The sequence below is a fragment of the Octodon degus genome, unplaced genomic scaffold (genome assembly GCF_000260255.1).
Source record: "Octodon degus isolate 3935 unplaced genomic scaffold, OctDeg1.0 scaffold00018, whole genome shotgun sequence".
NCBI lineage: Eukaryota > Metazoa > Chordata > Mammalia > Rodentia > Octodontidae > Octodon > Octodon degus.
The window spans coordinates 23,122,584-23,148,761 of NW_004524594.1; the positions used below are offsets into that span (position 1 = coordinate 23,122,584).

Here is a 26,178-nt window from a genome sequence, read left to right on the forward strand (position 1 = left end):
CTATTACTTGGATGGAGAGGAGGTGGAGAGCAAAGGCTGGCACTGTTAGGTTACCTGAGTCAACCTACAGGCATCAGCAGCTCGATACTGCCTCACACTTCCCTGGCGCCTCCATGGAGGCTTTCAGGCCTGAGGTCTAGTGTTTGGGGTGGAGCAGCCTGCAGTTTAGGACTAAAACCCATCCTCCCTTACCCACTGGCAGCCCCTCCCCAGATGCCAGGGGACACAAGAAAGTACTGGGACCCCGGAGGCCCTGCTTTCCTCTCAATATTTGGGGCTACATACATGAGAGCCATGTGGCTTGGCAAAGTGGTTGCCACCAGGCTTCCAGCTTTGGAATGGCTCAGGAAGGTCGCCGCACACAGATGGAGGGGTCAGCCTGGGACCACAGCATGCAAATGAGGCCCAGGCCTGAGGCCAGCTGCTCATTCTACAGCCGCTTGGTCCATGCTCCCCATTCAGTACCCTGCCAAGGGGCCTTGGGGTGGGGCTGATTGTTCCAAGGGGCTGGACAGAAACCCAGTGTGACCAGCGCTCTGCCTTGGATGGACACAGGTCAAGGAGGCAACATTTTTTGGCCATAACCAGGAAAAGGAAAATGGGAGAAAGATGAAACTCAGCAGTTACATTCAGGATTTATTTTTACTTCACCAAAAGTTCTTTGTGTGTTTGAACCACATAGGAAATCACAAAGCCTTCCTGCCTTTTCCAAAGCCAGTTTACTTCTGGGCCTTGAGCACGGATTCTGACGCAGGAGCTTCCTTCTAGAGAGAAGCCTGAGCTGAGCCAGGCCTGGGCTGCACAACTCACTACAGGGCCCACAGCCCCATCTTCACAGCCGGCACCTCCTCTGCGGGTCCTAAGTTTGGGGTTGCAGAGGCCCACACCTGGGCTCCCTGGGACAGGAAAGGCAGAAGACTCAAATCCTGACCACCTGGGCAGCAATACACGGACTCTGCCTCTCTTCTCTGTCCCCAGGTGGCCTCCTGATGTAGAGGCGGCCGAAGGTGCCGCCCACCTGTCCTTTGGTGAGGCGCCCGGGGTTCACACAGACACAGCCGAGGATGTCCTGGGAGGAAAGAGGAGATTGGGCCATTCACAGGGGTCTGATGGACAGTGGAGGAAGCATCCGATGCTTAGACCCCAAAGAAGGTTTTATAAAGGGGAAGCAAAAAAGAACAAACACATGTGCAGGCAAGACTCAGTTCCTTCTGAGTCTCTGAGACAGAGGAAGGAATGAGGTGAACTGGCAGGGTGACAACGTGCTCTCATACTTGCAGGCAAACCCGATCCAGCTGTTTCTTGCGTTCCCTCGCTCTCAGGGCCGGTTTGGAAGAGGACTGGCCTGAGAGGATTCCCTGCGAGTGGCTGGGGAGGCAGAGACCCAGAGACTGGGACAAACCAAGGGCTTCTCTGAGCACTCCTGGCTGAGCCTGACTCAGACAGCAAGGAGGGCCAGTAGGAGCACACACGAAATGTTCCCAAGTCTTTTCTCTTTCTAGTGGCCTCCTAAGCTTGTTGGTGGGGCAGGGAGAGCACTTACTCAAGCTGGATTTTACCCACAGTTTCACCGACTCATCCCATTGCCTCCCCAGAAACAATGAAACCCTAGCATTGGGCCTCCTAGGCCACTATCTCCACCCACTGAGTGTTGGGTAACCAAGAAGGGAAAAATCAAAGGCTGGATCTGGTGTCTCTTGGAGAAAGCAGTCTAAACCTACCTTCACAAAGTACTTCAGCTCTGAGGGGATTATGAAGACATCCGGGGTGACTGGCAGCTGGGCATAGGTGTATAAGTTCTCATAGTCAATGGCCATGTCCTCCTGGGGAGGGTAGAGGGGGTAGTAGCTGTGGAGACGAGAGAAGTAGTCAGCAGCCGTGGGTTCCAGGATCCCAGCCTCAGCCAGTCTCCCTGCCCCTCCTACTCCCAGACCAGCCTTTGCCTTTCTGTGCTTGGGGGAACCAAACACAGGCTTGTCACAGGGTGAAGATCCCTGGTGTAAGGCTCTGATGGCCAAGTCTACCACAGCTCCATGACCCCCGACGACTTGCTTTTCGGTCAGCAGCCCAGTGAGTAAGCTCACCTCCTCTGTGTCAGGATGTGCTTGAGGATTCGGCTAAATCTGTCTGAAATCCCGGAAGAACTGGGAAAAGAAGGACGGTGTGAACTGGGCCCAGAGCCCTGTTCTCTGGCCTGTGGCTCTTCAGGACAGGCCTGAGAATTCAGTAAACTAGAGTGAAGTGGCCAAGACCACACTGATGGGAGAGTGCCCCTGTAGCAGCCTGGAGACCCACTCACAGGCAGCTGCTTGCCCCACATCAAAGGGAAACAACACCCCAGGCTGAGAGAGAGATGGCAGGAGTCCTAGTCATCAAGATCAAGGATGGCCATCTTGGCAGGAACCATCTTGTATAAGATGCAGAGCCTGTATCACTGCAGGGTGACAGGTGACTGTATCTCAGGTTTCAGGCCAGCGCACACACCCAGCTTGACAGCCAGACCCGCTCATTCTCTTTCCTGACAAGGGAGAAGACCCTACCACTCAACCCCAGTGCTACAGATCCAGATCCAGTGCTTTGGTGTGTACTGTGTTCTGAAGAAAGAGAACCCTTTGGGGTAAACTCATGCTCTGCTGTCCTGCTCATGGTTCTGGAATAAATTCCTCACCTGCAGATCTCCTCAGCCCCCATGTGGAATAGCAGGTCTGTGGACGTCAGGCCAAAGATCACTCCATTTATGGCAAGGCTGCAAGGCTCTGACACCAGCTGTACCCGCTAAAATGAGAAGGGGCAATGCACAGATTAACAGAACAGCCAGACTTCTCAAGAGAGCAGGCAACCATGGAAAGGTCAAACCCACATGCAGCAAAATGACACCCACCTTTGCCTGTTGTGAAAAGGGGTTTAAGATTCAGGGTACGTATGTACCCCCAGAGCCTTCTCCACCCTCCTGCTCAGGGCTAGAGCCTGGGCACTGTGCCCTCTGCATGCTGGCTGTTTGATGGGCATGAGGAGCACTGTTACCTTTTTATCCTCTCGTGACAGATCGGGGTAGTTGAAAGGCGGCTGAGGGTACACAGACTCGTGGTGCACATCTCTCAGGGATGGAACAAAGACAAGGTGGGAACAAGAGCTGCTTTGTCAAAACACAAACACAAAAGAGAGAAAATGAGCACAGCTGAGCTGAAATAGCAGGCCTGCTGCCAGGATTGGAGTCCAACTCTGCAGAGATGCTGTCTATCCCGTTTCACTGGGATAGAAGTCCTTCATTCTCCTGTACACATCCATCTGCAAGGCTACCCAGGGAACATCAGCCCTTACTGTGGCATACCCCATTGCAGGCTGCAGAGGAACTAGTGTTTAGTAGAAGGTAAGAAGAAATTGAGATCTAGATTTTTTAAAAAATTTATTTAATGTATTTGGTACAGGGTCTTACTATACAGCTCAGACTTGTGACCCTCCTGTTTTCAGCCTCCCCAGTGCTGGGATTACAGTACTCTACCACACCCAGTCTCAGTGGGCCTTTCAGCACACCTGAGGGTGTAGCAGGAGCAGGACTGGCACTGGCCTGGCATGTGGTGCCAGGGATTGGACCCTGGTCCCTGCGCTTGCCTAAGCAGGTAAGCTATCTTAGTCTGCTGAGCTATCTTGCTGGCCCAACATCTAGAAAATCTTGACCAAGGATTTGACCAAGAACAGTCTTATAGCCAGGTGCAGTTTGCAGACATTCGACAGTCTCGCTGACACATGGCTTAGTGATGTGAGACAGGGACCCTTCCTGGGAAAGACCAGGCACTCAAGTCAGATGCTAAGAATGTCCTGATATTTCCAAGCTCAAAGTGAAACCTCAGACCAACTGAGCCCTGGAGCATGACTGCTGAGGCCCTTCCAGATAGGTCAGAGAGACCAGGCTTCCCAGTGGAGTGGCATGGCCCGAGCTCTCACTGGACTGGGGCCCTTAGTTTCTACTCTCAGCACTGCCAGGGGCAAGAAAGTGAAAGAAACACTTAACAGCAACAGCAGAGCTGGCAGCAGATGTTTCTCTGGATGGGAGCAGAAGGAAAATCTCATGCGAGTAGAAAAGAAAGCTGTGACTCTCGGGCCAACTGTTTATTTTCTCCAGTCACACAAAGGAGGGAGGGGAAAAGCCCTTGGTTCCCTTAGCTGTCCTGGGCAGGGGGACCCATTATAAACCAAACAGGCATGAAGCGTTACTCTGAGCATGTTTGACACCTGTGATCCCTCTCTCAGCTCTTTCCTCCTCTTGCTTAAAATAGTGCATGGCCAAGGTGTGGGTGACTGTTCTTATTGCTGGCTCGTGCCTACCACAGCCCTTCCTCAACAGAACCCCAAGGCCAAAGGGACTTCTCACATGAGTTATAAACCCTTGACACTAAGAAGTTCACCACAGTTATCCAAGTCTGGAGTCTGCTAAACAGGCTGGGAGAGAAACTTGGACGGGAATCTCAGCTCCAGGTCTCCCCAAATGCTCCAAGCTAATGATGGACACAAAGGTCTAAGGTGCAAGGGATGAAACTGCTGCTTTTGTGTAAGCCCTGGAAAGGCCAGGGTTAAGGAGGAGGTCCCCTGCTCAGGGTTATGAACCAGTGGTGGGGGGAAGGGGGAGAAAATTCCAGCTATGCTCAGCATTGCGCAACTTCTTCAGCCCAGCCGTCATAGTGGGAGGGTCTTGCTGTGCTCCTTCCAAAGGCCAGAGCTCCAGCTTTGCTCAGTGACTACCAGGGAGCTGAGGCTTCCTCTCCAGTTTGGTCCCTGCTGATAAATGCCACTCCCCACCTGGGGACTGGAGTTTATACACTGTTTCGGGAAAGGTGGGGCAGTGCCCCTCACCCCAGGGCCTGCACAGCCTCAAGATCAAAGTGCCTGGTGGTGCTGGGCACCCAGCCCCAGGGTAACAATACCCATCTGTTCTTTGTACTACTGTCGTCAATACCACAAGGAGACGAGGAACCACAACTGGAAGCCCCCACCCTCACTCAGTGGGGAGCTCCAGCCAGCTCTGCTGCCTGGCTGCCCTTAGACTGACCAAAGCATGGTGTGGCCCCTCTTGTTTTGGGGGATGATCTGAGGGGCTCTAAGCACTCCTCTGAGGACCTTGATGAGAACTACAAGTCTGGAAAGCAGGGAAGGCACCTGTGCCCTTTTCATGCCAGGTGGGATAGGAGGGAGGATAGGAGGCTGCCCTGGTTTAGAAGCAGTACCCTAACTAATTTGCCCTGGGATCTGCTCTCATGGCTAAAAGGCAGAAGATACACATTTTGTTTTAGAAACCACCTTTGTTACAGACTGTTTTTAAAAGACGCAACCTTAGGAATGTTTGTCTTTTTTATGAGCTCAGCTACAGACAAGCAGATCCCATGAGGAGATCCATCACTACAACACTTTCTTTCCACTCTCGTGCAGGAGGAAAAGACATAGGAACTGAGGTATTAGCTTCCAGAATGACTTTCTGCATCTAGCATTCAACTGTTCCAGGAGCTGTGACTTTCCTCTCATTAGAACTCCATAGCTCTCACATCCCTGCTGTGACCTTCTGTAGTCCCTTCCACCTGGGGAGGACCTATGACCCTCACTTTCCTGAAGACCTCTTACCACTCATCTCTCTTGCCCTTGGAGGGTCCCACCTAACAAGGAAGCACTTGGGCTCACTCACACATGGACGGGTTTGGGGCCTCAAAAGATACTGTTGTGCTGGGGCTGGAGAGATAACTCAGTAGAATAAGCTCTTGCCTGGCAAGGGCAAGAGCCTGAGGTGTTTTTTTTTTTTTTTTCGGTCTCAGGATCCTGAGCCTGAATGCTTTGTTTTAGTAGGCACTTAAACCACTGAACTAATGGGCTGGACCCCGAGAGCCTGAGTGAGTTCAAGCCCCTATTCTGCCAAAAAAAAGATACTGTTGTGTCAATCATCAAACACTTCTGGATCTTGGGAAGATTCCCTTAGGACACTAGTTTATACAGAAGAAAGTGAGAAGAGGAAATAAGTAAAGCAGGGGAAGAAAGAGCCAAGGGGAGGGAGAGTCCCCGTAGCCTTTGCTTTTAAGTCTGTTTATCCTTGTTTTATATTGATGCTTCTTCACTCTGCATCTGTGTACTTGGAGTTCAAGGGTTCTATCTCATCTCAGATTTCAAAAGGATGAAAGGGACAGGAAATAGTGTTCCTTTCTGACAGCTTCATTTCTTATGGGGAAGGGCTGGAAGAACCCAGGAAGCCTCAAGTTCTGTCCAACAGTTGTAATTCTGACCTTCTTGTCCCTTCAATAATTGTTCGCAGACACTGCTTAAAAACATCTTCAAAAGGACTCGTCAGCAGACAGTTCTGCAAGAAAGGAAAGGACTCAGGTTTAGAGGGGAGGTGGCTGGTGTCCATCCCTGGGGAACACTCAGTGGGGGACTCTCTGATGATAGCCACTGGGTTCAGGACTGACAGGGAGATGCAAGGGCTGACCTAGGGGTGAATGGAAGACCTGGGGGAAGAATTAATCCTCTTGAATGTAAACTGAGAGGCTAAAAGGCAGCATGCTTTAGGGAAGTTGAAATTCCTGACAGGGCAGGAGACCCTGGCCTCAGTCAGGAAGATGTCCTGGGAAGGGATATTTGTGCTTACACACCCAAGGACAGCAAGTTGTAAATTATCAGCCTAGGGTACCAGCCAGCTACATAAGATCCTCTCACAGCTGTGACTTGGGGATGCCTGTGTGTGTGTACTGAGCTTGCACTGAAACCACAAAGGAACCCATACAGCCTTCGGGCAACCTGACATTAGGGTAAAACTAAGCCCTTGAACTGGAGCTACTCGTTAGCCATGTTCTTCCCATTAGCCCAGGCTCGTTTAGGCTCCTTACATATGAGCTCGAAAAGAGGGAGAGAAAAGGAAGGGCCGCACCTCAAAGGACTGTCTGATCCCCTCCTTCACCCACCCTTATACTCACCTCCACCTGCTCATGCTTAGCATCCAGGAAAGGACCAAACTGCACAGGAGCCCAAAGGGGAGAAAAAGGCAGCAGAATAAATCAGAATGGCATGCTGCAAACACCTTCAGACAATTTCTTCCAGCTGTTCTCTGCCCAGGTTGCACCTATCCTTCCAAAGCTACCAGAGAGCCTGGAGACAGGCAGCAGGTGTGGGCAGGGGCACCTGGCTAGACGGACAGGCTCCCAGTGTCCCACAACCTGGACCATCAGCCCAGGAGAATGAGCTTTCTGCTTTCCAGGACTTAGAAGGGCAAGTGAGCACCGCTGCTAACAGAGTACAAAGAGATTGGTTTAGAAGCTGGAATAGTGAGGCGGAGGAAGAACTCTGTAAAATCAATGAAGGGCCACAAAAACATTAGGCATTTTGATTTATCAAAGGCCAGATCACGTACAGCTCTCCAAGATGCAGATTTAGAACTTAAAAAAAAAAAAAAAAAAAAAAAGATGCATGCCTGCAAAATCCCAACACTCATGAGGCTGAGGCAAGCAGACTGCCATGAATTTGAGGCCAGCCTGGAGCTTGGGCTACATAGTGAGTTTAAAGCCAGCCTAACTTATACAAGTCTTTTTTTTTTTTTTTTTTTATAAGCCTGATGTTTCCCAAAATTCAGAACAGCATTAAGATCCTTATTTAAAGCCAACTCCCCAGTTTTTCCACTGCTGCCTCCCCACACAAAGGGTCCCAGGGGGCCCTACCAGGATGCAGACATCCGGCTGGTCATGGTTGATGATAGAGATCAGGTCAAGCAGGGGGTCATATGTGATGCTATCAGATGTGGTGAACGGCCCACAGGCGACTAGGACCATGGTTCGCTCAAAATCTAAGGAAAGATTGCCAGGTCCTGATTAGAAGAATACTGACAGCAGGATGGTGGGAGAAGAGGCCATTGGAGGAAAGAGCCATGGAATCCACCATATGGAGAGATTCCTTGCATCCAACTCTGGGAATCCAAGATGATGAAGCGCTCACCCCAGCCCTCTAAGAATACACTGCCAGGTGGAGGATCAAGCCAGTGCACCGACAACAGAGCTGCAGTGGCAGTCAGGAGATGTTTACTAGGATGAGACATGCTTCTCTGGGAGCAGGGGCAAGGTAGGGCACAGGAAAGCACCAAGCTCCGAGGGCGATCAGAATTAGGCACTATGCGATCCTCCAGTGTGGTGGGAGACCAGGAAGGCAGGCTGGCCTGAAAGGCCAGGGAAGGGGACTCCTGGGTGCTGGGCATGTGCTGTTCTTTTCTGCCTCAGCTACAGTCTTGGTGGGGCTGGAATTCGGTGCCTGGGCTTCCCCTAACAAAGGGCAGGCACAGGCCCAGCTCAGGGCTCTCACACACCCCTTCTGGGCTCTGGAGTGTTGAGGTACACCATCCCCAAACAGAGACAAGGCAGGGCTGACCTGGTCCAGCTGAGGAGCCCAGCTGACACAGCTGGGGAATCCCTGCTACTTGGACATGAGAGCTGCCAAGCCTGTGCCCTGGTCCTAAGCCTGTTTCTAGTTCTTGTCCAGTTTGAATACCTTGATTGCCCTGAACAAATTCTTATTTTAAATTAGTCTGAGCTAGTTTCTGTGTAGATTATAAAAATAGAAAAATCCAAAGATCTCTGGCTTAACACACAGGTGTTTTAGCTCCTTTTTTTTTTTGGTACCAGGGATCAAACTCAGGACCTTGCATTTGCCAGGCAAGCACTTACTCAACTGAGCTATCTCCCCGGCCTGTTTTAGCTCCTTATCACTGCTTTAACAAATTATCTCAAACTTAGTGGCTCAACACAAATCTATTATCTTATTAGTTCTAGGGAGAGAAGTCTTAAAATTGTAGCCTCAGCAGGGCCACGTCCCTTCTAGAGTCTAGGGGAGAATCGGTGTTTTCACTCTTTCCAGCTTTAGAGGCTGCCTGTGTTGCCTGGATCCTCCTTCCAATCTGCCAAGCCACAGCCTGACACTGCTACTCTCTCACACTTGGGGCTCCCTCCCTGCCATCCTTTTTTATAAGCAGCCATGTGATGACATTCATTCCACCTGGATAATCCAGGATAATCTCCCCAGCTCAAGATCTTTAACTTATACACACAAGCCAAGTTCCCTTTACCATATAAAGTAACATATTCATGGGTTCCAGGGTTGAAGGGGGCACTGTTCAGTCTACCACAGTGGTAACACCATGAACCAGGACAGAGTGTTCAGGAGGAACGGAAGCTTCATGTGGTGCTAGGCTGGGGCATAAAGTTGTGTTTGGTTCTGAGGTGCCAATAGGAGATATATAAGCCCTAGAGGTCCCAGAAGTGTCGGGAGAGTGAAGTCCCCTTCTTCTTTTTCTTGATTATTTATTTATTTATTTGTGTGTGTGTGTGTGTGTGTGTGTGTGTGTGTGTGTGTGTGTGGCCAGCTCAGCCCGCCAGGGGGCGGGGCTGGCAGGCATGTGGTATGTGGTGTTGGGGGATTGAACCGCAGTCTCTGTGCTTTGCTAAGCTTGTTCTAAGTAGGTGCTTTAGACCACTGAGCCATCTCACCAGCCCCTTCTTTTTTTTTTTGTATTTAGTACAGAGCCTACAGGGTCCCACCGCAGAGATTGGACTCGTAGTGATCCTCGTGTTTGCAGCCTCCCAAACACTGGGATTACAGGTGTACGCCACCACCACTACCATGCCCAGTCTTAATTGCAGTCTCAGCGTGCCCCAGGGGCAGGGCTGGCATGGCACACTGGGGATCCAACCCCAGTCCCTGAGCCTGTCTAAGCAGGTGCTTTTAGTCCGCTGAGTGATCTGGCCAGTCCGAAGTCCCCTTCTTATTCTCTATCTCCACACCTCCAGAAGCTTCCTCAGCACACAGCTCAAGCTCGTAGCACCTCAGCCACACTCATTTCATTATTTGAAGCTGATCTAGTGTTACCATGCCACCTGTGCCTCCCCACAATTTTATATATATATATATACATATATTACAATGTCATAAATCTCTAAATTTCATTCCTGATTCTAGATCAGCTCCGTGAATGACCTCACACACTGTGGATGTGTGTAGGGTGTTGACAGCACGTTAGTGCTGGTATCTATGGCCATGTATGTTGAAGTACTTCAACATGAAGTATTTCACTGTGCTCACAAGTAACTGAGATTATTTTGAGGCAAGATTTGTCAAAATTTCTTTTTTCCTTTTCTTATCTACATTAGTTCCAAATAACACTAAGTTTTCCTTTGTAGACATCCTTTTTAGACAAACTTTTTAGAGTAGAATAACTTTAGAATTGTAAAAAGTTGCAAAGATAGCACACAATTCCTGTATCTTTCATTCAAGATCCCCTAACACTAACATCACGTAACTATGGTACGTTTGTTGGAATTAACACAAGTATGTAACTGTTAATAAACTCCTGGCTTTATTCAGACATCATGAGTTTTTTTTTTCTACCATTGCCCTTCTCTCTTCTAGGATGCAAACTAGAATGCCAATAAGCTCTTTTTTAAAGCACGCATCAGGCCGGGGAGATGGCTCAGTGGAATAAGCGCTTCCCTGGCAAACACAAGGGCCTGAGTTCAATCTCTGATTCCGCCAAAACCAAAAATAAATAAAGCACACATCATCCAGATGTAGTGGTGCAAGCCTGAAACCCCAGTACTCAGTGGGCTGATGCAGGAGGATTGCCTAGAGTTGAGGCCAGCCTGGACTATAAAGTGAGTTCAATCCAGCCTACATTACAGAAGACTCTATCTCAAAAAACAAAGCCAACATTTTCCCTTTTTCAAAGTAACTTTCAAACACCTATTAAATAGAAGTCTTTGAAGGTGAGAACACTTACATTGCTCACAAGGCTCAAACCTAGTAGCTTTTTGTCTTGAGACAGGTTCTCACTATGCAGCCCAGGCTGGCCTTGAACTCACAATGATTTTCCTGCCTTAGCCTCCCAAGTGCTGGGATCACAGGTGTATACCACCATTCCCAGCTCCCAAGGCCTTTTTGACAAAGGGCTGGGAGGCCACCACCAATTGGCTGTGTCTATCCTGCTTTGCCAGGTCACTCAGAAGCAGCTTCTGCAGCGTTTTTGGGCCTATGGATCTGCATTCCTAAAACCCTGTTCACCACCCTTGCTGTGGGCAAAACAATTTTTGAACAAAAACTTACCTCCATCCTCTTCAGTGGGTTGATAAAAGGGAAGTGGCACACCCTTAAAACAAAAGAAAAGCTCAACTAAGGCCTGGTAGCAATCACCAAGCACTAAGGAAAGGGTAAGAGCCAGTGGGGGCCTTCGTGGTGCGCTGTGGAAGGACTGCAGGTAAGTGAGCAAGGGGAGGTTGGGCCTCTGTCTCACTCTGTGGAGCTAATGGCCCAAAGGACCTGCAAAGTGTTCAAAGCGCTGAAGCAGCCCAGGGCACAGGTGCTCACTGAGGAATTCTCTCCAAACACCCAGGAATAACCGAGCGCAAAGCAAATGCCTAAAACGTCTGCATGCTTCCAGGCAACCACGGGAGAGAGGAGTGTCCTGCTACTTATGACAATCCCCAGAAGTCTACTGCCTACAGCAGGGACTGGTCAACTATGACCTAGGGCTAAGTCTGCCTGCAGCCTGTTTTATATAGAGACTTTTATTGGAACTCACCATACTTGTTTACAAATTGTCTATGGCTGCTTTTTACTACAGTGACAATTACATTACTGAAAAAGGACTGCAAAGCCTCAAATATTAACTGGCCTTTTATAGAAATAGTTAATGTAGAGCCTGGAGGTTGGTTCTCACTCTACATATACACAATTGACTGACTCTACAGTCAGTCTACTAAGAAGAGAACTGACTGGCAAACAGGAATTTAAATGCTGCTGCTGCTGCTGCTGTTGCAGTCCTCTAATCCCAGCTGTTTTGGAGGCTGATGCAGGGGGACTGCAAATTCAAGGTCTGCCTGGGCAATCTGGTGAGACTTTGACTCAAAATAAAAAATTTAAGGGCTGCAGATATATTCACTGGTAGAATGCTTGCCTGGCATATGTGAGTCCCTGAATTTCCAGTAATGAGAGAGAGAGAGAGAGAGAGAGAGAGAGAGAGAGAGACCGACCAACTGGCAGAACAAGGCAAAAACAGAACAAAACAAAACTCAAAGCCAAAAACAATACAAAAACCCCCCCAGAGCACACAACCTTAAAGAGGACCAGTTCTTAGGTGAAAGGACTATACAGATTGTGCCTGAAGCCACACAGGAAGGGAGGAGGGGTCACCTTGTACCTCGTAGAGTTTGGTGGCAACAAGTTTTCTACCGGTGGTGTTGATTCCTTCCATAATTACAACCTGAAAGACAGAGAGACGAAACAGGGCAGCTGACCAAGGGAGTTAAATGAGAAGTCTGGAAGAAATTATTTTGATTAAGTATTTTGTAACTCTAAACTTAGGGCATCTTTGTGGAGAACAAATTAAGGGGGGCTGCATTAGCAGTGACAATTATGCTCTCCACAAATGACCTAATGCACACAACAATCCCATGAGGTAAGAATCTTCACTCTCATTTCATAGGTGAAGCGCCTTGCCACAGCTACACACGTGGGGTGCAGCTGGGATCTGAACCTAGAGTGCCAGATATCACAGCTGCCATTAGCACATACAGGCGGAACTGGGGGGGACCTGAGGGGTTTCCCCAAACCTGCATCTCACAGTGTCACAGAAGGGAACAGATGCCCACAGTACCCCACAACTGCACATTTGCTCCCCAGCTTGGCCTCTTCTGATCTTACCTGTCCAGGAAACAGAGAATACTCCTTGAGCTCAGACAGATCCACTGGAACCCGAGCCCCAGACGAATGTTCCTGGTCTCCCTCAAGAATCACTGACTTGCTGTTTAGCTTCCCATTGCTGTCACAGCCAATCTGGCCTAGCAGAGTGACAGGCTCCTGCCAGGGGAGAGTGTTACATAAGAATGACAGTCTTTGGGACAGGAGTGCAACATCTGAAGTCAACAGGAGGCACAGTACACACATACACATCCCCCACCCTCATCGGACATGCGCTTTTTCTTTTAGGCTGTCCCTTTGGTCCTGACATGACACAGCACCACCACTGATGTCACAAAGAGAACACCTCAGGCATCTGTGCACCAACTGTGCATCACGTGAGCCCACGTGTGCAGGGTCCCCCCCCAAAGCCATGGGCAGCTCTGGCTTTACAGCAGCTCACATTTAGTGAACCTACTAACTATCAGGAACTGCTACAACAGCTGAAATGCATTCATTCACCTAATCCCCATATTTCCAGGGTGTGTACTCCTGAAGCCATTTTACAGAAGAAGAAATGAGAGGCAGAGGCGAGATAATTTAGTTAAGTTCAAACAGTAGGTGATCTGAAGCCCACAGGTTTGGTCACAGGGTCATACTTCAGCCACACATCACACTGCCTCGTAAGAGGAAGTTCTCTGAGCTAGGGATACAGCTCAGCAGTACAGTGCCTGCCCAGTAAGCACGAGGCTATGAGTTCGATTCCTGGTTCCAAAAAATGAGGAAGTTCTTCATTTGACTGAAAGTCTCTTTTTTAGTGGCTTCCTCTCTTCTGTTCCTACTCTTGGGCACAGACAGAATCTACCTTTCCTCACAGTATTATACCTCCCTGTTCACTTCCTCCCAATTCCTCCAAAACCTCCTTAGATGAGAAAGTTTGGCTTATCTTCTGGTCATCATGGGTCTACACTACAGTGACAGAGACTAATACAACGGAGACCCTAGAAACCCCTTGCCTGCTGCTGTCCTTGTCCTAGATGCCTTTTATCTCAAGGAACACTCTGGGGCTTCTGGCTCAGCCAGAAGGGCAGTGAGACCTTCAGTATTTGCTTATGTGCAACACCCTAATCCAAGTGGGAAGAAAATAACTCTCCTTGCAAAACCAGGGAGGGTTGGGAATGGTGGCCATGATCCAGCATTGGGAGGCTGAGGCAGGAGGATCACTGCAAGCCTGAGGCCAGCCTGAACTATACAGTGAGACCCTGTCTCAAAATAAATACATAAATAAAACCAAAAACAACCAAATATCAAAAAACACCACCACCACCACAACAACAAAAAACCCAAACCAGGGAGTGTTTCTAAATCTTTCTTCAGAAGGGCCCATTTTACCAAGGTCAACCAAGCCAGATGTTCTAATTAGGAAACAGAAGCAAAATGGAAAAAGGTGGCTCTTCATCACTGACTTACAAATTTTTTTTTTTTTTTCGGAACCAGGGATTGAACTCAGGTCCTTGCGCTTGCCAGTGAAGCGCTCATTCCACTGAGTCATCTCCCCAGCTCCCATGTAAATATAATACTAATTCACAATTCTTGAACAACTCTTACTTGTGCTGGCACCAGAAGAGGAGTAAAAGCCTCAATCTTGTAATGTTCCTTGAGTTTGCTGCCAAGCTCTTCTATCTTATAGGTCAGAACTGTAATCCCAGAGATGAAAAAGTGTTAAGATATTGTACTTTTGGGCTGGTGAGATGGCTTAGTGGTCTAAAGCACCTACTTAGAACAAGCTAAGCAAAGCAAAGCACAGGGACTGCGGTTCAATCCCCCAGCACCACATGCCAGCCAGCCCCGCCCCCTGGTGGGCTGAGCTGGCCACACACACTAAATAATAAACAAATAAAATTGAAAAAAAAAATTAAAAAATGGATTAAAAAAAAAAAAGATATTGTACTTTCAAGAAGAGAGAATACAGCATGTTGTAAAATATGTCAGTCATGTTATAGGAGAGCTGGTGCCAGGTGAACCCCTCTAAAGCCCTAATTGCTTTCCCAGTATTTGGGGGCTAACTTGGGCCTCCACTTGGCCACAGGGTGTCAAACTGCACAGATGGCCTGGTCCCCAACCGCTCCCTGTGCCTTCCATTTACTCAAGTCACCACAGATGTTTTGGGGAAGTCAAAGCTGAACTGGAAAGGGCTTAAAAAATAAGTTATAAAATATCCTTCATGTTAGGTTGAATTCTTTCATAATGTTCAAGTTTTCATTACTGGGAATCACCGCATGCTTTTTCAACAAAGTGATGGAACTTGGCAGCATCACCCACTGTCCCTCACTAACAGAGAAAGTATGAGGACACTGAACAACCTATAGCCTGCATATCCCAAGGCAGCCTTGGAACTCGCTGCTTCCTCTAATCCCTCCAGGTGGTTTTATATCCAACAGATTCTCCTCTCCCCCTGGTCTTTTTGAGACAGGGTTTCACTTAGTGTTCAGGCTGGTGTTGAACTTAAATCTGTAGCCTGGGCCGGCTGACAGAATCTCAAAGGGAACAACAATCACCTTCTCGGATATCTGTGAGCTTCTGAAACATGGATTTGTAGCTGCTGATCAGGGGCTCTGGACACCCCAACACCTTCAGGCTGATGTGTCCGGCCCCTCCTCTCCCAGACCAAGTCACCCCTTGTGCTGAGCCGAAGGTGGTGACTACCTCTCCACGGTTATTTCTTGAGTTGTATTTCTGGGAGGGAGTAGCGCTAGTGAGAAGCAAAACAGATTAATAGGACTCCGTTCATAGCTAAAGAGGGAAAGAGGAACAGAATAGTTAGCATTTGGAAAGGAGGGGTGGAGAAAAAGCAATATGGCTATATAAATTGGATCAGCCAAATGGGGTTGGACAGACTGGGACCTTTCAGGAATTTCAGGAATGAGGGGCTGAGGAATACCAGGCCAAGAAAGAATACCGAACATGTTTAGAGTGCAAAGACAGAAACATGTTTAAAAAGGTTGTCATTCTCCTGGCACTACAACCAAACAAAGCCACACAAAACCTAAACTCTGAATGGACTGAAAAGCAGGCTTCAAGAATACTTTCCCTTTCTTCTTATGAACTGTCAACATTAGGGCACCATGTGAGCCTAAAACTGAGGATAAATCAAGTGTCTAAGCAGCTATAAAATTCACAAAATAGTTCAAGCTGGAAACAAGAAAATGAAGTTCAAATTAATCAGCTCTCCCCAGGGTCTGTGGAGGTGGGGATGGAATGAGTTCACAGACAACCAGTGACCACAAATTCCTGTGCTCTGGAGCTCAACTGACAAGGCCTCAGATTTCCATTCCCTTGCTGGTGAATTACACCTCCAAGAATACAGGGATGCCACTGATCTCTTTGGCTGCCTCTGATCCTTTGCTGGTGAACATCGCGTACAGAGAGGCCTATTTACAACAGGCTTCCTTTAATGTGCGAAACTCTGCAGAACCAGTTCCATGCAAGGCACTGTTGTGACTGACGCCATCCTTCTTTCCTGACAAAGACTCCAGAAAGTGAGCTCAACTAATTAACTCTATCTCCAGTGCTGCCTCTCCTGAATAATTTACAAGTTACTTTCATAAATTACAAACCCAGTTTCTGATGTCAGCTTTATTAGTGTATATTAAAAAATGATGAGGCTGGGTAGTGCTGACTGCCCTGAGCTCCTCCCTGTGTGGCTCCAAGGGACGCCGGGCCCTTTAATGCAATAGGACGCTCAGGGGCCAGGTGTAAACAGATCTGCAGGTTACAAAGGATCTCATGTTCAGAGGGCATCACCCCTGTGATGGTGTTGGCGGACCTCTGAGACCCACTGCTATGCACTGGCTTTCAAAAATGCCCAGGTGCCAGGCATGGTGGCACATGCCTGTAATCCCAGCAGTCAGGAGGCCGAGGCAGGATGACTACCAATCAAGGCCAGCCAGTCTGGGCTACATAGTAAATTCAAAGCCAGCCCAAACTACTCAGCTAGATCCTGTGTCAAAAAACAAAAACCAAAGTCCACCGACCACTCATTTTGAATGAGTTTAGAGCTCCTGTCACTGCCTTTCTAAGGTGAAAGAGTTAAAAAACTGTAACTTCCAGTTAAAATAGTCTAGAAATGACTCCTGGCAGCTAGTTTGTTAAATGGTTAATATCACTGGTACTGACACAACAGGACCTGTAAACACTTTTACTTGCCAAAACACTAATATGGGATTCTCTAACGTAAGATGTATTATTTACGGATTAAAAAAAATTACGTATGATCTTTGTGGATTTACATTCAGCAGTGAGCAGGACTAAAATATCATTTAAGCCAGTGTAGATTCTCAGTAAGAAGAAAACTCTCAGAAACTAGTTGTAACTGGAGTGAGGAGCAAGAAACAGGTCATACAACATTACGAACAAAGATGTGTACTTTTCTTTAAACTAAACAAAACTTCAGATTTTAAAAAGGAAAAAAAAAACCCAACAAAACACATCTTAATAGAAACAGGTGAAAGCCTATTTATTTGCCTTTACTGGCAAGACTCACATGATTCCCAGGCTTCTGAATAGACAATTTGTTTTGAATAAAAGATATCAGTTCCTGATATAGGAAATCAAGCCTAGAAAAATGGTGGAAAGTAGTTTCCTTAATTACTGTGAGAAACAGTAATTTTCCACAAAGGAAGAGAAAGCTGGGGAGCTGGAGGCTTTCTAGCCAGTTCAGGGCGGATCCGCCTCCTCCTGGTTAATAAGTTACTCTGCAGTCAGCCGGCAGAGAAAGGTGGGAGGGTGATTCTGGCCCCAGAGTCCAGGACGATCCCTACCTTGGGGAGAAACTTGAAGGCGAGAGGAGCTGATGTGGGCTGCGAGTGGACACACTCCTTTTCGTTATGGGCGTCTCTGGGGTGGTGAAAGCTCGCTTCTGAGAACCCTAGGAACAAAACAGAGGGCAAAATCCCAGTCACCTTGGGCCCATGTTGCTAAGAAAGCGCACAGTTCCTTGGGAAGAAAGGCCGAGAGGCGCCTAAACAGAGAGCACAGGATGGGACTGGATTGGTTCTTTTAAGGCTTCATCTTCCAAGCACAACCCCAGAAAGCAATCTGCAACAACTATAACACAACATTCATCCACTTACTGTCCTGGTTTGAAGGCACTTATGAAAAAAGCAACCATTTTCCAAAAAGTTTATCACCAAGCAGGCACAATCCTGGCAACTGGTGCTCGCTCACATTCTGCCTCTCTGCTTTGGAACAGATCTGGGGTTCGCACAGCACATGGCTCTGACCTGTGTGCACACATTCTCCCCGAGAAGGGATGGGACCACGTTACACTGCTTCTGGCCAAGTCTACCACACATTTTCCAAATTAAAGGCGGGAACGACTCCAGGCAGATAACATGGTTGAGCTCATACTTGGAGAATAGTTAGCGAACACCTCACTGCTGTTCACTTCTGAGGGTTTTGGCTCAGCAACAAGAATCCCAAGATAAGCCCAGCCTGGAGGATGGAACCCAGGGACTGGGGCCTCCCACAAGTCTAGGGATAACTGAGTGTAACACAAGAAACACAGAAATCCTTGACCCTTACACAACCCAGAAGCTGCCTACTTTGCCGAATCTTCTTCTACCCGAAGGCTCCCCCTGGCGGCAGATTTAATCTATGCCACCAGGTGCGGCCCGGCGGGCGCAGTGGGAGATTCAAAACCACCGCGGTGGTGCTTCAATAGAAACCAGACTTTTACTTTTATGCTTATTTTTTTGCTTTTTTGAGACCAGGCTGGCCTTGAGCTCACTTTGTAGCCCAAGGTGGTCTCGAACTCGCTATGATTCTCCTACTTCAACCTCAGAAACCAGAGTTTTAAAAATACTCTTACATTATTTTCTTTACACAGTTAACTATCTTTTAATAGTCTTTCAATGTTTTTCCAATTTTAAAAATACAGAAATTGTAGTAGCTATAATCTAGTTTAAATGTTAACCTTGGTTCAATAATTTAATTCTTTCCACAACCCTGGACCCAAACTAAATCAAATTTCTCCATAAAATCAACATTGAACTACTGAATTTGATTCAGTTCTTGTCCAGTTCAGTTTATGATCAGTATCATGCTAAGAACTAAGTTTGCAAACCGAGGTACCACTGTATTTTACACAGATTTTTTTTCACTCTGCCTGTTCCCACGTTGTTACAATCTTTATGATTTTTTTTTTTTTTTAAATTTTTGAGCCAGAGGCTCACTATGTACTCTAGTCTGGCCTTGAACTCACAGTGATCCTCTTGACTCAGCCTCCCAAGAGTCAAGGTTATGGATCTCTACCACCATGCCTGGCCTACACCTGTATACTTTTAGTAGTTATTTGGTTGCTGCATAAGAATGTATATAACTACATCTCTGCTGTTGGGTTACAGCAGATTACAAATTAATTAGGAAGAACTTTGAATTTTATGGTTTTGGTATTTTCTCAAACTACCCCTCCAGAAGACAGTAGTACAGCTACTACTCATAGCAGTAGCTTAACAACTATCAAGAGTCAGGGGCTGGGGAGATGGCTCAGTAGAATAAGCGCTTCCCTGGCAAGCGCAAGGGCCTGAGTTCAATCCCTGGTTCCACTAAAAAAAAAAAAAAAAAAGTCAGACAGCAGGGAGATAGCAGCAAAGGAAACACAGTTCTACCGTCCAGGAGCCTCCATCATAATGGAGAAAGGTAATCTCAACACTTGGGAGTCTGAAGCAGGATTGCCCCAAGTTCAAGGGCAACTTGGGCTACATAGTGAGACTTTGCCTCAAAGAAAAAGAAAACAACAAGGAGGAAGGAGATGGCCAAACAAGGAAGTAAGTGTAGAAACTAGCTGCTGATCATGAACAATGAAACTAACCAAGGAAATGCAGGGAAGGAGGAGCCAAGCTTGGCCCCTTTCCCCAAGAGGTGGCTGCAGGTCTGTTTTGTCTGAAGATGGTGAACGGACCAGAGTGACAGATACAGAGCACTCAGCGAGGCCCAGCACACACACTCTGCATCAGCCTGTGAGCGACCGACACCCAGCTCTGCTCTTTTGACTCAAGTGCTCTGGCTGCTGGGGGAGAATAGATTAGAGGTAACAAAGGCAGGAAGAAGTCAGGGGACTCATCAGGGGAAATAGCTCAGCGGCTTAAGTGCCTACCTGAGTTCGATCCCTGGTACCAAAAAAAAAAAAAAAAAAAGCACCAGTCACTCAGGAGACCAGAGGCTGTGGACCTGAGGTGGTGCCAGAGGTGAGAGGTGCCAATTCAGGGAGAGAGGGGCTAGTGGGACAGTGCTAAGTTAGATTTTGGAGAGAGAAAAAGAAGATATAGGGCGATCTCCCAGGCTCATGGCCTGAGTATATGGAAGCAGAGAGAGGTCCTGCCCTGGGAAAGGGACTCTGCAAAAACCACCTTTGGAAACATCAAGAGTTGAGTTATAGTCTCTCCAATATTAAACTCCAAGGGAAAGTGTGTTAATAACTTCGTAGGGTATAGTTTCTGTTTTTTTAGATAGGGTCTTACTATGTAACTCAGGCTGGCCTTGAATTCAAAGCAGTCCTCTTGCCTCAGTCTCCCAAGTGCTGGGATTATAGCCCTGCACCATTGCACTGGGCTCTATGTGGTACGATAGGTTGAATCCAGGCCTCATACGTGCTAGGCAAGTGCTATACCATTGAGCTGTATCCCCATCCTTTTCATAAAAAATTTGAGACAGGGTCTCACTAAGATACCCAGGCTGGCCCTGAACGTGATCTTCCTGCCTCAGCCTACCAAGCTGCTGGGGCTATAGGCATATGCCACTATGCCCAGCCTTCACCATATTTCTTAGTATGGTATTTCTTTTGAAAAATGAGACTTGTTCCACATTCACTGATTTTCAGACATTTATATGCCATAAACAATAATTACTACTAGATGTGGTGGTACACACTTGTGATCCCAGCACTAGCACTTGGGAGGCTGAGGTAGGACTGCTGCAAGTTTGAGGCCAGCCTGGGCTATGTAGTGAGTTCAAGGGCAGTATGGACTACACACTGAGACCCTGTCTCAAAAACATGAAAAATAAGGGCCTAATAGCTCAGCAGATTAAAGCACCTGCTTAGGCAGAACACAGTGGCTGGGGTTCAATCCCTGGTGTGCTATGCTGGCCCGCCCCTGGGGCATGCTGAAATGGGCATTGAGACTAAGCATGGTGGGCTGAAAACAGGATCACTATGTATGAGTCCAATCTGTGTAGTGAGACCCTGTAGACCCTATATCCCCTGTACTAAATGCATAAAAATAAAATTTGCCGAGGAGATGGCTCAGTAGAATAACCGCTTCCCTGGCAAGCTAAAGGGCCTGAGTTCAATCCCTGGTTCTGCCCCCCCCCAAAAAAAAATCATTTGAAAAATAAATAAAATTTATTTTTTTTTATTATTTTTATTACATTTATTGTGTGTGTGTGTGTGGCCAGCTCAGCCCACCAGGGGGCGGGGCTGGCTGGCATGTGGTGCTGGGGGATCGAACCGCGGTCCCTGTGCTTTGCCAAGCTTGTTTCAAGTAGGTGCTTTAGACCACTGAGCCATCTCTCCAGCCCAATAAATAAAATTTAAAACGGGAAATTTGCGAGAAATTTTTGACAAACTGACTGAAAAGAGTACAATAACTGTACATAAGGACTAATTTTTTTAAGACAAGGTCTAACTATGTAGTTCAGGCTAGCTTTGAACTCACAATGATACTCCCACGTAGGCCTCCTGAGTGCTGGGATTAAAGGTTTGGGGTGGCATGCCCAACTAAGGCTGCTATTGTGTAAAAATATTTATGAATCTGACTGGAAAGAAAGGTGCCTAAGCGGAGCCACAGTATGAGTGTGGTTGATTTTCTGTTTCAGATCTTCAAATGTTACACTTATGTGTGTGTTACTAGTGCCTAAATCCAGAGTCCTTGCACTGAGCTTACATCCCCAACCCTTTTTTAAATGCTATCAGCAGAATATGATTTTCAAACATTGTATATTCACCTTAGAGGGTGTGGTGTAAGAGTTCAAAAGGGTCTCTTCTTCTTCCTCCACTTCAATTCTAAAAATATTCTTAAGGAAAACAATAAGGAACCTAAGACACGGGATGATTAAATAAGAAATATGCACATGATGTGTCTTTTATTATTTGTTTTACAATTATACAAGGAAGTAGGGGCTGGGGAGATGGCTCAGTGAAATAAGCACTTCTCTGGCAAGTGCAAGGACCTGAGTTCAATCCCCGGTTCTGCAAAAAAAAAAAATAATTATACAAGGTACTGTAGAAAAAAAACCACACACACACACAGTATATGGCTTGGTGCACAAACTTCCAACCGAAAAGGATACAATTCTTGGATAGAAATAATGTCTCTAGCTCCCGCATGCCCACTGTCCTTGGCAGCGCTGGGCCATGTTTTAGACAACTTCTTGCTCAAGATCTGAGAAAGAGAAGAGAGAGAATATATTATTCCATAGTCTGGTCAGAGGAGGCATTTTCCACAGCTTTACAATAATAATAGGCACTCAAAATATAATAAAAAATAACAAATTCTAATAATACCAATTATTTGGTCAAGAGTCACCACATGCTGGCCACAGTTTTTGGTGCTTTACATTAATTCTCAATTAGTTATGAGAACAATCATAAAAATATGGATTTTTTTTGAGACAGTCTAATGAGACTCTGTCTCATTAGTTCAGGCTGGCCTTGAAATCACTATGTAGCCCAGGTTGGCCCTGAACTTGAAGCGATCCTCCTACCTCAGCCTCTGAAGTGCTGGGATTACAGAAGTGCATCACCAGGCCCAGCAAAAGATGGATTATTAGAACCCCGGTCAGACAGGAAACTGAGGCTCAGAAGTATTTCCTAGTTTGTCCAAGCTCACATTGGGCCTAGAATCCAGGTCTGATTCCAAGGCCCACACCCTACTCAATGTGTCGCACACCTCCCCTAGCAGCAAATTTCAAAGTCTACAGACCGGCCGTGGTGGCACGCGCCTGTAATCCCAGCTCTTGGGAGGCTATAAACAGGCGGATCACTACGAGTCCTATCTAGTAGTGAGACCCTGAACACCCTGTAGACCTTTCCCTAAAAATACACACACACACACACACACACACACACACAAAGAGAGAAGAAGTAGTCTGCTTCATTCTGTTCCTACCTCATGCTCAAATGTTTTCAGGGTCTCTGCGGTAAGGGATGTTTTGCCTGTGCTGGTGCAGAAGGCTACCAACTCGCTTACCACTCCTTCCTCGGTCTGTCTATACAGGATACAGAGCTCGGCCACTGCAGGAAGAGAAATTGGACAAGTAAGAACTTGCTCATTTCTTCAGCTTTCATCTTGAAAAGCAAAAACAGTCCTCTAGGGGGCCAGGGAGATGGCTTAGTAGAATAAGCGCATCCTTGGCAAGTGCAAGGGCCTGAGCTCAATCCCCAGTTCTGCCAAAAAAAACCCAGAACCAACCAACCAAACAAACAAAACCAGTCCTCTATTTATCCGGATAATCAATATTTATTCAGCATTTACTTGGATCATGCAGGCTTGTGGACTCTGGGAATACAGTAGCAAACAGAAAATAGTCCTTGTTCTTAGGAAGCTTACTATTGTGGGAGATAACACAAACAAGTAAAATATGTGGTATGTTAGATGAAGAATTGTGCTACATAGAAAAATAAACTTGCAGGCCAGGTGTGGTGGTACCCACCTGTAATCTCAGCACTTAGGAGGCTGAGGAAGGAGGACTGCTGTGAGTTCAAGGCCAGCCTGGGTTACACAGTGAGTTCAAAGCCAGCCTGAGTTACATAGTGAGACCCTATCTTATAAACAAATGAAAAAAGGGGAGTTGGGGAAAGGATGAAAAAGAAAGCTGGGAGGGAAATTAGGCAGCTGGAAATGGCCTAGCAATTTTATTATTTTTTATTATTTTTATTTTTTATTTTTGGCCTAGCAATTTTTTTTTTTTCTTTTTTGGCGGAACCGGGGATTGAACTCAGCCCCTTGTGCTTGCCAGGGAAGCGCTTATTCCACTGAGCCATCTCCCCGGCCCTGGCCTAGCAATTTTAAACATAACAATTAGAGAAGGCCTCTGTGGCAAGGTGACATCTTGGAAAATGTCACCTGAATGAAGGGAAAGAAAAGGCTGAGCCAAGCAGTGTTGAGAGAAAGACTTTCTAGGAAGAGGGAGCAGTGAGTGCCAAGACCTGAGGAGACACAGGATCAGTGAGGCTGTGATGGCAGCAATGCAGAGACCGAGGAGACACAGCAGAGGGGCTGAGGGGTAACAGTGCAGGGAGCCAGCCACTAAGCAACAGAGGGGAGCTCTGGCGTTTTGGACACAACAGTTGGCGCAATTTGATTTCCACCAAGTAGGTTTACTCTGGCTGCTGTTGTTGGCACAGGAGGAAGGGCCAGGGCAGAATGCAGCATGGGGACAATGAGGAGAAGAACAGTGAGGCCAGGTGAGACAAGACAGAGCTAGGTGGTGCGGTGGAGGTGGTAAGACGCAGCAGGACTCCCAGAGGGACATGTCCTAAGGTGAAGCCAGGGGGATCTGCTGGCTGGATGTGAGGTATGAGAAAAACAGGAGTTGGGGCTGATGCTGATGATTTTAGAAGGCTGCGATTCTAGTAAGTGAGATGAAGAAAAGTGCTGGAGGGGCTACTCTGAGGACAGGAAGAGCTACGAGAAACTCAGTTTTAGACATACTTTGGGATGCCAATTAAACAACTGGAGATATCAAATAGCAGTTGGACACAGCAGCCTACTGTCAGGCAAGAGGTCTAGGCTAAGATAGAAATTTGGGGGCCATCAGCATAGACGTGGAACAGAAAGCCTTGAGACCAGGGGAGCCCACCAACCTAGCAAAAAGCGATCCTGGACTTCAGCCCTGGGGCACTCAGACATCAGGACAAGGCTGAATCTGCAAAGCCTGGGAAGTGGGTGATGAATAATAACTAGAAACAGTAGCAGGAGAGCTAATAGAAAAATATGTTAAAGAAGAGGAAATGATTGGCAGTGTCAGATGATGCTGATAATGCAAAGGAAGCCTGAGAATTTGTCCCTGGCTGTGGCAAGTCAAGGGTCACTGGTGACCTTGACAACAGCCGTTCCTGGGAATTGATGGGGGAGGGGAGAAGCTTTCTGAAAGATTTAATAAGGAAAAATGTGAAGATAGCAAGTGTAGACAACCCCGTGGCTATAATCAGGAAAGAGAGCATCATGCCAGTGGAAAGTGGGACAAATGAGTATTTTTATTATTTTTTATCTTTATTTATTTGGCCCAGGGTCTCACTACGCAGCTCAGACTTGTAGTGATCCTCATGTCTCAGCCCCCCCCAGCGCTGGGATTATAGGTGTGGGGGCCGGCATGGCACGCTCTGGGGCCAGCACAGCATGTGATACCAAGGATGCGCTTGCCAGGCAGGCACTTAGACCACCATACTATCTCCCCTGCCCCAAAACTGACTATTTTAAACAACTGAGCTAACCAACAAGCTCCCCTAAAATTGAAGAAGGATTTTTTTTTTTTTTTTTTTTGTTACTAGTTCAGGCTGCCTTAAGGAGCGGGCGTGGTGCAGCTTGTGGAGCTGGGGATCGAACCGCGGTCCCCTGTGCCTGCCAGGGTTTGCCCAAGCGGCGCTTTAAACAACTGAGTTAACCGGCAAGCTGCCAAAACTGAGTATTTTAAAGGCAGGAACTGGACCACATTTCTATACTACTTAGGAAAAAAGCCCAGGCATGGTGGTGCATGCCTGCAATTCCAGCACTTAGGAGGCTGAGGCAGGAGGATCACCATAAGTCTGCGGCCAGTTGGCCTGGAAGCTCCTGCGATCCTCCTGCCTCAGCCTCTCAATGCTGGGATTACAGGCATGCGTCATCACACCCGGCTACGTTCACATTTTCTGCCCTAGGACTCGACGCAGCACCCCGCGAGCTTTCCGAATTCACATAAACCAGGCCTCAACTTTCCAAGCCCCGAGGCCGCCGACGGAGGACGGGGACACTGGGAAGCGACCCCCGCGGACCCACGGAAGCAGCGGGGACTCACGTTTCTCAATCAGAACTTCCTCGCAGTCCAGGCCGAAGATCTGCAGCTCCTCCACCAGCTGCTGGCTGGACACGGACATGGTCATCCAGGAGGGGCCGGGGCTGGCCCGCCCAGCTCCGACCCGACCCTAGAAGTCCGAGCGTGAGGTCGACGAGCTGACGAAGCGCCCCTTTCCCTCTGGAGGCCGAGACTGGAGGCGACCAAAAGCCTCAGGCTGGCAGAGACGGTCCAGCCGCCAGCCACAGAAAAAATGCCCACTTAGAAAGAAAAGTGGGGGTCGTCCCCACGTTCCCGAAGGGAAGGCGTAGGCCTCTCCACAGGTCGCTCTACAGGGGTGAGTCTCGCTTTCAAAAAGCTATGGCCAGGCTTTTCTGTCAGGAGAGGAGAACCCCGCAGACAGGGAGGAAAAACCCGCCAAAGCGTTCGAGCGCCGCGCGCAGG

At 47.7% G+C, this 26,178-nt stretch overlaps 1 protein-coding gene across 3 annotated transcripts; it reads right to left on the minus strand.

Moving 5' to 3' along the window:
- Positions 1-642: 642 nt before the first annotated feature.
- Positions 643-26,178, minus strand: Pola2 (DNA polymerase alpha 2, accessory subunit). Of its 3 annotated transcripts, none has more exons than XM_004627249.2 (18): positions 25,738-26,178; positions 22,851-22,975; positions 22,033-22,124; positions 21,688-21,745; positions 17,505-17,611; positions 15,243-15,436; positions 14,293-14,381; positions 12,709-12,864; positions 12,206-12,268; positions 11,113-11,155; positions 7,689-7,813; positions 6,951-6,989; positions 6,264-6,337; positions 3,025-3,133; positions 2,669-2,775; positions 2,085-2,144; positions 1,722-1,848; positions 643-1,069 (listed from the first exon to the last, which is right to left on the minus strand). In XM_004627249.2, exons 1-18 carry the CDS (start codon positions 25,820-25,822, stop codon positions 920-922), a joined length of 1,803 nt encoding a protein of 600 aa, XP_004627306.2. In that variant the 5' UTR covers positions 25,823-26,178; the 3' UTR covers positions 643-919. The 3 variants fall into 3 exon arrangements, with proteins under 3 accessions (XP_004627306.2, XP_023566571.1, XP_023566572.1); XM_023710804.1 differs by having other exon boundaries at positions 982-1,069; positions 1,722-1,823; XM_023710803.1 differs by lacking the exon at positions 2,085-2,144.